This window comes from Mobula birostris, chromosome 21, assembly GCF_030028105.1.
Source record: "Mobula birostris isolate sMobBir1 chromosome 21, sMobBir1.hap1, whole genome shotgun sequence".
Lineage (NCBI taxonomy): Eukaryota > Metazoa > Chordata > Chondrichthyes > Myliobatiformes > Myliobatidae > Mobula > Mobula birostris.
This window is the reverse complement of record NC_092390.1, coordinates 39,546,941-39,559,735: the sequence shown is the minus strand read 5'-3', so window position 1 is coordinate 39,559,735 and position 12,795 is coordinate 39,546,941. Positions and strand designations below refer to the sequence as shown.

Genomic DNA, 12,795 nt, shown 5'->3' with positions numbered 1-12,795 from the left:
GTCGAGATCTCACAGCGGGACTCAGGATGGGGTTACCTGTGCTCCAGCAACTCCACGTGTGAAGTTCAGCAAGGAGAGGCAACAGTTCAGGGATGGTTCAAAGGAATCCTTAGGGTTTTCTACCCAGAAGGGATTCTGTAATTCTGTACATGTTACCACATGGTGTCCTCCACCCAGCAGTACAAGAACAAAGGGAGGTAGTTAATTTGCAGCCACAGTTGTCTGTTCTCCTTTACTCAGGCTCAGATGCATTTGCTTATCACTTGTACATCGAGACACACAGTGAAATGTGTCATTTGCGTTAACAACCAACGCAACCTTGGGATGCGCGGGAGGGAGCCCACAAGTGTCGCCACAGATTCTGGCGCCATCGTAGCGCGTCCATGCTGTTGTAATGTGGATACGTTCCAAATACGGTCACCATCGATTTCCTCTAATTCCTTGCTCTTCGTGACCGCCTGCGCAGCTGCTGCTGGATCAGGCAGATTCTGCAAGGTCACTGATCCAATGCCACCATCCTGCTTCTCCAAGAAGACGGACACCACTGGGCAGCCCTAAGCAGGTTTATCAGGAATTAAACGCCCATCAGTAGCGTCACGGTGACATATCAGCATAACACTACTACAGCGCCAGCGGTCTAGGTTCAATTCCCGCCACTGTAAGGTTTGCACGTTATCCCCGTGACCGCATGGGTTTTCTCCCACATCCCAAAGACGTACGGGTTAGTAAGTTAATTGGTCACGTGGGTGTAGTTTGGCTGGAAAGGCTTGTTACCGTGATGTGTGTCCAAATATACAGAATAAAGATGCCCATCAGTCCTCAGGTTGGGCTTCCCCACCTGAGGCAGCGTAATGAGTCGTGAACGGGGTGTGCCAACAGAATGGTTAGTCCAACGCTGATGAAAGGTCATCACCCTGAGAGACACAAGAGAACACAGTGCTGGAATCTAGAAGTAAGCTGCTGGAAGAACTCAGCGCACCAAGCAGTAGCTGAGGAGGCAAGGGGATGGTTGATGTTTCGGGTCAAGACCCTGCCTCAGGACTGAAAGTGTAGAGGGGAGATGGCCAGGATACCCCCCTCCTCCTCCACCCTCAGTCCTGACGCAGGGTTCCAAACCGAAAGGTCAACCATCCTTTGCCTGCAGAGCTGCTGCTTCACCAGCAGAGTTCTTCCAGCAGCTTATTTTTGATGTGAAGTGTTAGTTCTGATTTTCTCTGTCCAAATATGCTACCTAACCTACTGAGTATGTACAGAATTTCCTGTTTCACATTCAGGTTTCGGATGTATAAGATAATGAGAGGCATTGACCGTGTGGATAGCCAGAGGCTTTCTCCCAGGGCTGGAATGGCTAACACAAGGGGGCATAGCTTTAAGGTGCTTGGAAGTAGGTACTGGGGGGATGTCAGGGGTAAGTTTTTCCACACAGAGAGGTGGGTGTGTGGAATGCACTGCCAACGGCAGAGGTGGATGTGGATACAATAGGACCTTTTTAGAGACTCTTAGATAGGTACATGGAGCTTAGAAAATAGAGGGCTATGCGGAAGGGTAATTCTAGACAGTTTCTAGAGTAGGTTATATGGTCGGTACAACGTTGTGGGCTGAAGGGCCTGTAATGTGTTACAGGTTTCTATGATTCTATGATTTTAAGCACCTGTGGCTTTTCATTTTTCCCTAATTACTCTGTTGGTTCATATTACCTGTTTATTGTAACTTAAACTTTCTGTAATTTGTAAAATAAGCTTGCATACCAATTAAGTGTTTCTTTAATCATTTTCTTAATCTAATTTGAAAATCAATTTGTCCTTTTCTCCTCAGGAGCCTTCACCACCGATGTTCAGGTATGACACAAGTAAAATTGTAACCAGTTGTAACCAGTGCTTGGTTATTACTGCTATTACTGTGTGCAATGTGTAAAGTGATCAATTCACCCACAGTGAAGGAATTTTTTCCCAGCAGTGGCCCTAGATCTGTACAAGACTGGGGCTGCTGGTGTTGTTATTGCCAGAATTCGAACTGTCATGAGAAGCCAAGGCAGATACCAAACGTGATGCAAGTACACACACAACCTCGGTCGTACATAGAACAGTGTTTCAGGCTGTTGGAGCTTTCCCACAAATTATACTCCCCTGAGAGGCAGTAGTTTTATTCTGGGAATGCATTGGAAAGACCTGCAGAATTTCAGAGATGTTATTAACATTAATGTTCAGTACCAATTTTTAAAATTTATTTTTGTTCAAGTTTTCTTAATATTTGCATGTAAAATGTTACAAATAATGTATCTGCAGAATAAAATGAAATAGCTACTCATTAATGGAGATGAATTAGCCATCACTTTTACAATGATATGATTACTCAAGACATGGCAAAAGATTATCTTCTTCTGGTTAGACTTGTTCCATTATAGGATCAGTGAACTCACAAATTCATATTTAGTTTTTGGAGCCAACCTGTATTGTTCAAGAATTCAACATAAAGTTTTTAAGAAAAGTCTTATTACTCAGTTGTGAAGTGAATTCCACATCCATCGTCCTAAATGAATTGCAAATATTTGTTATAGTGAGAGTGCAGTCTTTTACTTCATCCAGGTGAATTCCACATGCTTTATGTCTGTCCCAGATAACACCCGTCCATTAATAGTGTTGCTTTCTGCTTGTTATTTGTATAAGAGCGCCCTCAAATGGCCACTTCAAAACTGCTTCATCCACCATCACTACGTTTTATATTGACCAATTCTAAATAATTACCTGAATTCTGATCCAAGGTTTTACTGTAACTGTTGTCTTAACAGCTGTTTTTGGTTTCATTTCCTCTTTTTCTTGGAAAAGAGAGGTTTCCTTGTTTCAAAGAATAATTTTGGTTAACATTCATGCAAGCTCAAACTGGTCAAAATATAGAAAACATTGGGACACATTGGGACGATCACATTTTGGCCCAATTAAGCAGTTGCCCCAATTAGCTGAAGTTTCATCGAAATAGTTAAGAAGGTATAAAGAAAGACTCAACTGAGTAACAAATTATGTATTTAAATGAAATGCAGGACAAATTGGAGCACTACCAAAGTTACTGAAGTACTATAACACTGTGCAGTCGTTCCTAGTTATTGTCAATGGAAGAATCAATCCAGGGTTTGCTGCCGTGTTCTTTTGGTTACTGTATATGAACAAAATCATAGGTACAGACACCTAGTGCCTTCAAACAATGCCTTTGATGGTTGCATCCTCCAAATCTTCATTTTCATTGTAAAATTCAAGATGATTTTCATTACCTTCAAATTCTTCGTAGTTCCTAACTTGCTGAAGTAGTGAAATAGTTTCATTTTCACTCCCGGCTGTTTCTGGCATCTCCAAGCCTGAAAGCTTGAAACTGTAGTGAGCAAAACAATTCTGTATTGTCTTACTCCTTAGTAATCTCCAACTATCAGTGACAAAAATCAGATAGAACTCTGACAGGCCAATCAGATGGTTTTCTGCTGCTCAGCGATAGAACACAAAAAAATCACGTACAATTAAGAAACATAAATACGCAAGTGACCCTATTTAAAAACTGTTTGCTTTAAGCATGGCATGGTGTCAATTGGCAACGCGATGTGCACACAACTGACACCAGTTAGAAACGGTTTGGCAACAATTTCTTGTTCCAATTAAATGGCATAGTCTCCCAAATAAACAAGGGGAATCCTGGCTATTTTCAAGATTTGTTTTTGTTCTTTAAGAGTTGACCCAAATAAGTGGCTACCCTGTCTAACCAAATGGCCCAATTAAACAGAATCCACTGTGCATTGCAGGGAAGGGGATGGTGCTTGATGCTCTATTAGATTACATAGGAAAAATGGTCACGATATTGATTTTTTAACAAACATGCACCCCACCTGGAAACTTCTTGGAGAAGTGAGGAGAGACACACAGCCATAGCAACGATGGAAATGTTGGCCCTTTCCAAAGGCTGTTCTTCAACCATTGCAGACAAATGGCAAAGAGACTGCAGAGAGCGTTTGCATGCCTCTCACCAATTCTCTGATCAATAATGGGGGCAGAGGTGTTGGGGTTGCAATGGTGGACACGTGCTTATCTTACAGTTTTCCTAAGCATTTCTCAGCGCACTGTTCAAACTGCAGAAAAATGAAGCAGGAATGTTGGAAATTGACCCTCTCTTCTGGAGGACATTTTGCCATGTTCCTGTCATCTCTCTTGAGAAAGCCAAAAATCCCTGGAAATCCCATCAGTCTTAAGTACCCCAATTCCTAAGCAGTGCTGACCCTAACAAAACTGCTCCCAAGAGTACGTCCAGTTTACATTGCATGCTTCATCAACAGTGTTACAAGATTCTCTTCACTCATGATTTGCTTTAAGGTTCTAATTAGATCAATTCCTCATTTCTACTTCAAGACCCAAGCCACAACTTCCTAAACCCGGATCTACAGGAACAGGAACCCCAGGATTACTCCCTCGCTCGTTCCCGAAATTGGCCACAACACCGGAAGTATCCAGGTACCCATTTTTTGTTAACACTTTGCTTGCCTAAGTATCCAAATGGCTCATGTGGGAACCAGCAATGCATCAGCTCGCTATAGTGTGGTACATTAAGGAACAAATGAATCATAGGTCAACTAGGGGGCAGGAAATTAGCACAGGAAATATTTTAAAAAATTAATTAAATGGCCTGAAATTGAACTTTACAAATTGCCAGAGAAATAAAGGAAGGGTGGAAATAGCAGAAAGATTTCCAGTTACGTGGTAACTGTTTGGCAGTGGATTAGAAAAGGAGAGAACTGAAATTTTGGATGTTCACAATTAGTTGCAAATGCATTGCACTACCGATGATGCATAATGGATTAATCAATTGAGTTACAGATGACCAAATCCCTCAGAATGTCTTCTTTTGCTCATCACAGCCATGAAACTAGTACTCCAGAATTTCATTTGAAATAGTTTACTTGAAAATTAACGTCATCATTTGGCCTCCAAATGTTCATTAAATTATTTGAAAGTAATGAATGAAGTACTATGCTTTTTAATGAAATAAATCAGCCATGAGAGCTCAAAGTAAATTTATTATCAAAGTATGTAATGAATGTGATGTAAGTGATTTTGACCATGGAATGAATGTGGGTACCAGATGGGGTGGTTTGAGTATCTTGGAAATTCCTGATCTCCCGTCAATCTCATACGCAACTGTCTCCAGTGTTTATAGAAAATGGCATAAGAAACAGAAATCATCCAGTGAGCGGCAGTTCTATGGGCAGAAATGCCTTATTAATGAGAGAGGTCACAGGAAAGTGATCAGGGGTCACAGGAGAATGGCCAGACTGGTTCGAACTGACAGGGAGGTGACAGTAACCTAGATAATTATGCATTACAACAACAATGTTCAGAAGAACATTTCTGAATGCACAACATGTCAAACGTTAAACTGGATGGGCTACAGCAGCAGACAACCACACTGGGTTTCACTCCTGTTCCTAATAAGGTGGCTACTGAGTGTACATGATCTCATATACTACCTTGATACTCACTTTCTTGCAGGATTCACAGTAGAATCAATGAAAACTACACACAAACTGACAAAAACACAATATGCAAAAGAAGATAAACTGCAAATACAATAAGTAATTATAAATAAATAGATAGATAGATAGATACTAAAAACATAAGTAGTAAAGTCCCTGAAAGTGAATCTATAGTTTGTGGAATCAGTTCAGAGTAGAGTTGAGTGAAGTTATCCACACAGGTTCAGGAACCTGATGGTTGAAGGGTAATAACTGTTCCTGAACTAGGAATCCAAGGCTTCTGTACGTCCTACCCAATGGCAGCAGCGAGAAAAGAGCATGGGCTGAACGAGTGCCGTCCTTGATGATGGTCGCTGCTCTTTTTTGGCAGTGCTGCTTGTAGACGTTTTTAATGGTGGGCAGGACTTTGTCTGTGATGGACTAGGTCATATATGTCAGCTGTAAAAGAATTATAGTATATATTTAATAACATTGACTAATTTTGTTCTCGCTCTTCCTGCATGGACACTGAACCTTATATTTAGCAAAGAGCTTTCAATGCACATAATTAAGGCATGACTCAAAAATACAAAGCTGTGTTTAATTTAATCTCCCTGATGCCCTAACATTAAGCCATATTAAATCAGAGGATAAAGGAATGTTATATTCAGCAACAATAACTTTTATTTTCACAGGAATTGATAGTAGGTAATTCCCTATTTGTCCAAAAGGAATGATATTTTGATGTTGGAATTATGGTCTCTGTAAAAGGGATTGTTTAATCTGCAAGTGTGTGACAATGACACTGGATATCATAATATTCCATTCCCAGCTTCAGGATTAGTACTGTAAAATCACAAAATTCATAAAACTTGAAGGAAAGCAGATAACTATATTACTCCTGATAACTACTTAATCTTTCTTTCAGCTGTAGGCAATTCTTAGTGCGTGACCCGTATCAAACAGTAACGCCATGCACATCAATCCCAGCCTATTTGTCACTTTTAGCATTGATTGCAGGTTGTCAGACCTTTAACATTGCAGTTTTACGTGTTCTTCAACATTCTTGTTCTCTTCCAGGAAAGAATCACCGCTGAACAGAAAACCACCCATTTTGAGACCTGTAAGTTTCAATGTTTAACAAAGGATTACATTTTTCTTCCCTTTATAAGCAGAATAATTCAAGTGAATAAACACCCATATTAGAGTAGAAGATGAAACAATGTTGTCCAACAATAGTGTAATCACACAGAGCAAAAAAGATCTCAATCTTGATCTTGGATGCAGATCTATGCAAAGACTGGATTAGAATTATGAAGTCATAGGATAGTGCAACATAGAAATGGCCTCCTTTAGCTCACTCATCCATGCAAATCTTGACGCCTATATACAGGGCCGGGGCCCCTGGGCTGGAGGCCCTGATGGGCCCCTCCTGACACCGTAAAATGCTGCTGTACCAAGCAAAAAAAAGGCAAGAACAAGAGCAAAGGTCGTTCTGGTCTACATATCAAAGCTGTGGACCAAGACATTGGTTTAGTACAATACGTAGGCTATAAACTTACAGGCCTTAAGAGTGAGGACAGAAAGTAATGCAGATTCTTAGTTTGAAGGACAGCATCTAAAGCACTCAAAAATTGACCTAGGCTTAGTTGGCTTAGTAAAGTTATGAGGGAGACGAAGTATGATGTACCCAATCTTAAATCGTTATTTAGCTATTGCTGCACATACCATAGGCCTTATTTCTCAAACAATGCCAAAGCATTTTTATCTGGGTATTTTTCTCAACCGTGTGTTCTGAGAAAATAAAATGGAAACGAGAGACAAAAAGGCCAAGAGAGATGGCACTATGGCAAACTAGGAAACTTGACAATACTCTAACAATCGTTTTGAAAAATGAGATCGAGCACATACTAACCTATTGCTGTACTGTGTGGCTTGCTGAGTAAAGACTGCTTATTACTTACTAAGTTTGTAAACAGTCAACTATTAGCTTGTTGCCACAAAAACAGGAACAGCACTGACACACAAGCCTAGATATTTACAAAGTTAGATGCTTGTTTTTCAAAATTAAAGCCTAGTTCTTCTGGATTTCTTCACAGCAAGGTCTTTGATCAGATCACTAAAATCCAGTTTCCAAACAAGATCACTTTCAAGTGACATCAGAGTAAGATGACTCAGCCTGTCCTGTCCCATTGTGGATCCGAGCCTATGTAGTTGCCGTTATCAGGCCTGCCAAATATGTCACTGGAGCCTAGGATAGCCAGTCCTCTCTCGACCCAAAACTTCACAACCACCAACACTCTTCTCGATACATTGGTCCAGTAGACACACTCCGACTCGAACTGTTTTTGCAGTTCTATATCAATTCTTCCGCTGTCAGACGCCAGTGTAATGTAGGTCAGTATCGTTTTCCTGTGGTGTTCACTATTTTCATGCTCTCCTATGCGCTCAGCGGCATGTTTCCAGTTGCTAAAGCCAGTTTGGAAGATGGACTGACAGTTACCATCACTGAAGATGCGGCAAAACAAAACACACAGCCAGTGGAAGGGGAATATAAGAGCCATCGCCTTGATATTGTACTCACCATTTACCAGCTTGCGTTTGAAGTGAAATTTGGAGGAAAATACATCTCTGCTGTTTGTAAACTCGTTCCCAAGCTTTGATATCCACATCCTTATTCTGGCAGGACTCCGGCCCTTTCTTAGCCCAGTACGCTCGGACTGAATCATCTAACGTTTCCTTTCCCCAGCGAGCAGGATCAGTGCTGTAAGGATCCCCAGTAGCGGTAATGTTAACATTAATGGCGACCTGACTTGGTTGTTTGGAGGCCTCTGTGGTTGGGAATACCAAAGTCTTGCTCTCTGCCTCTTCAACGTTAGCTGCTGACTGTGGCAAGGACAGTGGTCCTGTGCTAACGCTGGTGCTAGCGCTAACTGTTGAACAAGTCTCCATTTGTCCACCGGTCTCAGACTGTAACAAGAGCGATGTACTGCTGCATCATCGAGAACAGGTTTAAAAAATTCTGTCAATTTCAATGTCTTTTTTATGCTTCTTTCTCACGGTCCTCTTTTTCTTGTTTCTTTTTCCCTCTCTGTGCTCCACCCGTATTTTTTTTGTCTGCCATGATGATAGCTACCTACTTTGGGCCCCTCTGCGGCTCTGGCCCCTGGGCTGCAGCTCAGCCTAGCCCTGCCTAAAGTCCAGCCCTGCCTATGTACTCTGATACCATTTGCCTGCACTAAAGGCTGATTTATACTTCTGCGACAAATTGACGCCGTAGATACGGCGTCACCGCAAACCCTACACAGAGCCTACGCGGATCCCTACGCTGTAGCCTGACATGCACCTCTCCCAAAATGTAACTACGCGTCGCGGCAACGCAGACTGCAACAACTGTGATTGGTCTGCATGGTAGCATCGCATTTCCTCCGACGCTGCAATAGCTTCCCATTGGGCGACTGAAGGGCAGGGAAGGAACTCTGGCTGCAATGCTTTGCATAAAGCTTTACAGACCTCCGAAATTATGGAGGACACATTTCGCTATTACGAAGAAGGACGCTCGCTTTAAACTTGTTTACCCTGAGAAAGCCTACCATGACCATGAAGCCTTGCATGGGCAGGTGTGTGCGCATGCATGTCGTGCCCAAATTGCAGAGCGGTGCAGACACACCAATGCACAAGTGTAAATGTTCACAACGCACGTTGGCCACTTGCGTAGGTTACAGCGTAGAGTTGACACAAAAGTATAAATCAGCCTTATGCCCCTTTGTCTCTAGCGCCACCTCTGGCAGCTCATTCCAAATAAGCACCACCTTCAGTGTGAAAGACCTGTTCCTCAGATCTCCTTTAAACTTCTCCTCTGTCACCTTAAACCTGTGACCTCTAGTTCCAGACTCCTCCTTCCGCCAAAAAAAACTAACTGTGCACCAGAGAATTTTATAAACATCTGTAAAGTTCCCTCTCAGTCTACATCTTCCTACATGCAGTGAGAATAAACCCGGCCTTGAAACCAATCTATCCAATCCATTCTATGTAACATCCTGATGGATTTCTTCTGCACTCTCTGTATTGTTACACTTCCTTTCTGTAGTGCAGAAACAACTGTATTCAAAATGTGGTCAAATCATGTTGTACAGTTACAATATGACACCTCAACTCTTAAAACTCAATGCCAGACATCACTACCCTATTCACCTGTGGTGCCACTTTCAGTGAGCAATGGATTTGCATCCCAAGGTTCCTCTGTATATCAACACTACTAAGGTCCCTCCCGTTTACTTTGTATGTCCTACTGGAAGCTGACTGACCAAGTGCACCACACTTGTCTGGATTGAAGTCCATCTGCCACTGCTCTACCCAACCTTCCAACTGGTCTATGTTCCAGCGTGTCCCTTAAACATCCTTCCTCACAATCTATAACTCCCAATAATGTTTGTATTGTCCACGTACTTAAGAATCAAACCACCAACGTTCCAAGACAAATCATAGATAATACTATTACAAACATCAAAGGTTCCAGTGCCAATCCTTCTGGTACATCATTCCATCCACTACCTTCTGCTTCCTCTCACCCATTCAACTTTAGGTGCAGTTTATCAACATACCCTATGCCTTCTTACTTACTCCTGTTATGCCGCTGGTGTTTAGGGCTGCCCCCTTCATCTGGCCATGTTCTGGGTTTCCTTCATCATGTCAGAGGCTTCCTCTCAGTTTTCACTACTGTCAGTCATGCAAGTCCCAGCTGGAGACTCAGGAATACTGTCGCACTCAGATGTAGAAGGACTCTTCATTGCTGTTTCCGTAACAATTTTGTTCTGCCAGTCAGGGTTGTTAGCCCTGAACTGAGCCCCTGAACCTGGTAGACCACTCATAGACTCTCCTCTATCCTTTGACCTGTTTGGCATGAGTGACCCTACCAAGAGCCAAACCATAAATTTTTGACTCCAGCCAACATAGCTGTCTGGGTCACTGAGGCACACAAGCCTCCAAACCACGACAAGGTTGTGGTCCTTTTGGAGGGGTGCCTTCTGGACCCTGTCAAGACACTTACTGAAGTCCATGAAGACCATCTCTATCATACTGCCTACCAAGATGATCTACATCATTTTTATTAAGTGGAAATATTGTTTAAGAAAGTACATGACTGCATGGAGAATATTCATTTTATGTGATCTTTACATGCTAAAACAGTAAGCAATATTTCGTTAACAATGTACCATTTGATTTACATTGAAATATATGGACAAAAATTAAAATGAAAGTGGCTGTCTAATATTTTTGCAGGATGATAATGAAGAGGAATATGAAGTTTGTGACCCTGAACCAAGTTAGTAGTCATTTTATTTTGGTAATAATTTACTTTAAATACAGCCTGTCTTTGTGTTTTTGAAATGCATGCATGGAAGACAATGCCAAGCCTTATTTCTAAGTACAAGTTATCTCTTCTCGGACTTCCAGCCAGGTACAAGTATCAATTTTAACTGACGTTTTGATCACAAGCTCTGCCATCTTCATCAGAGATGATGCCTGGGCATATCTAGTCAGATGGTATTTATGCCCCCATCGTCTGCCCCTCCTGATTGGTTAGTCCTCATCCAATCAGGTTTCTGCTGTCCCACCTTGCTTACAATTGAATTCCAGTTCTCACTCAGAGTGAGACTTTCCTCTAGTTTTATTTCAATGTCTTCTTTCACCAGGCAGTCCCAAAAGGCTTCAGCACGGCATGGTAGTTTTGTGCCATCAAAGTCAATCCTATGGCCATTGCGAATGTGATGTTCTGCTACCGTCAATTTCTCCGGGAAACCCAAATGAATATACCTTCTATGCTCCTTGAAGCAGGCGACCACTGTTTTTTTCCCATTGCCCCGTTTAAGGGCCCAATTGATTTCCTTCACCTTGTAGCCGTTCTGTAGAAACATCATGCATAATTGTCTTATTTCCTCATGGAGACTCTCCGGGTCTAAAATAGTGCGTGCACGGTTAATCAAAGTAGAAAGAACTGCTCTACTTTAGGAGGTGCGATGGTGGCTGTTATTGTTGAGGTATAAGTTGTGTGATAGGGTTTCCAATAGACGCCATGTCCGAAGCTGCTGTCCAGGGAAAGAAACCAATTTAAAATAAAAGTGAATCAAGAACTGAAAAAAAGGAACAGTGGTTACAATGAATGTAAATTGAATGTGATGAATGAGGAGGTTACGAGTGAACAGTTTTAAGGTCATATTGGAAAACTTGTATTTTGGAAACTTGCTATTTTGGTCCAACTTGTGTGAGTGAAACTGGCCGATGTATAATTACTTATTCTCAGTTTTCCAAGGTACTAAGACAACTCCCCTTATGAATGAAATAGATGAGGGAACCCGTAAAATCACTAAAATCGTTTCTCATTCCTTGCTTTCTTATGGGATGGTTGGCAATTAAGTATAAAAATTAGTGAAGATGGATGCCCTGGATAAACAAACAGAAGGGTAAATATAATTACAGGAACAGTTTAGCTAATGCTGTAGTTTATGTAGTTGTTTTGTATACCAAACAAGATACAGAGGGCAATTTATGACATTTTAATGTTTTAGTGCAAGGATATAAAGTACGTAAATGAGACCGTGTGTTCTTTTATTGAATGTTTTATGTAAAGAGAAGTAATGGGCTCTTTTCTGCTGCCGACCACAGTTTCAACTCATTTTAAAAACAGTTGGGGAGAGAGAAGGAGGCATTCTGGCAAAAGGGCATGCTGAAGTGTTTTACAAAAGAGAACAAGTCTGGGTGACTTCTCCAAACACCTAGGTGCACAATTCTTGTTTAAACTCATTTGGGAACCCTCCTTCAAAGGTTTTTTAACTCAGTAAATGTAATAAAGGTAGTCAGGACTAAAAAAAATAAATTATGAAAAGTGTTTGTACTGTTAATACCTTTATATTAAATTTATTATTTAACCTAAAACATACACAAAATATTAATCTGGTCAGAACTTTAAGAATATGCTTAATCCAGGAAAGTTTATGGAAGATCTCCAACCAGATACAATCAGTGTAAATTACTGAGCCAACCTGAGAGTAACTTATCAGACTTATTGTGTTGCAAGTAGCAGGCACGCTGGCGTTAAGGTGTCTTGGTGCTGTTAAACACAGCCAGGCTCATCAGCTTTATGTTAGACTTCCTCAGACAGATAACTACGGCACTGATTAGCTTTCAATTAAATTTCCATATCCCAATTCTGCTTCCAGGATTCAGGATGAATTTATTTTCTCATGCTGCTGCTCAGCGTACAGAACAGCCATTTTGACTTTGCTGGAATCAGTCGTTTGCCTCTTTTC

At 41.4% G+C, this 12,795-nt stretch overlaps 1 protein-coding gene across 8 annotated transcripts in view; it reads left to right on the top strand.

Annotated features, from left to right (window-relative positions):
• blnk (B cell linker) overlaps positions 1 to 12,795 on the top strand; it is a 199,045-nt gene that overhangs the window by 161,608 nt on the left and 24,642 nt on the right. For all 8 annotated transcript variants that reach the window (XM_072239359.1, XM_072239366.1, XM_072239364.1 and 5 more), the window contains 4 exons: positions 1,816 to 1,838; positions 4,386 to 4,487; positions 6,566 to 6,608; positions 10,769 to 10,811. In XM_072239359.1, coding sequence (XP_072095460.1) covers positions 1,816 to 1,838; positions 4,386 to 4,487; positions 6,566 to 6,608; positions 10,769 to 10,811 — 211 coding nt within the window. The remainder of the gene's footprint in view (positions 1 to 1,815; positions 1,839 to 4,385; positions 4,488 to 6,565; positions 6,609 to 10,768; positions 10,812 to 12,795) is intronic.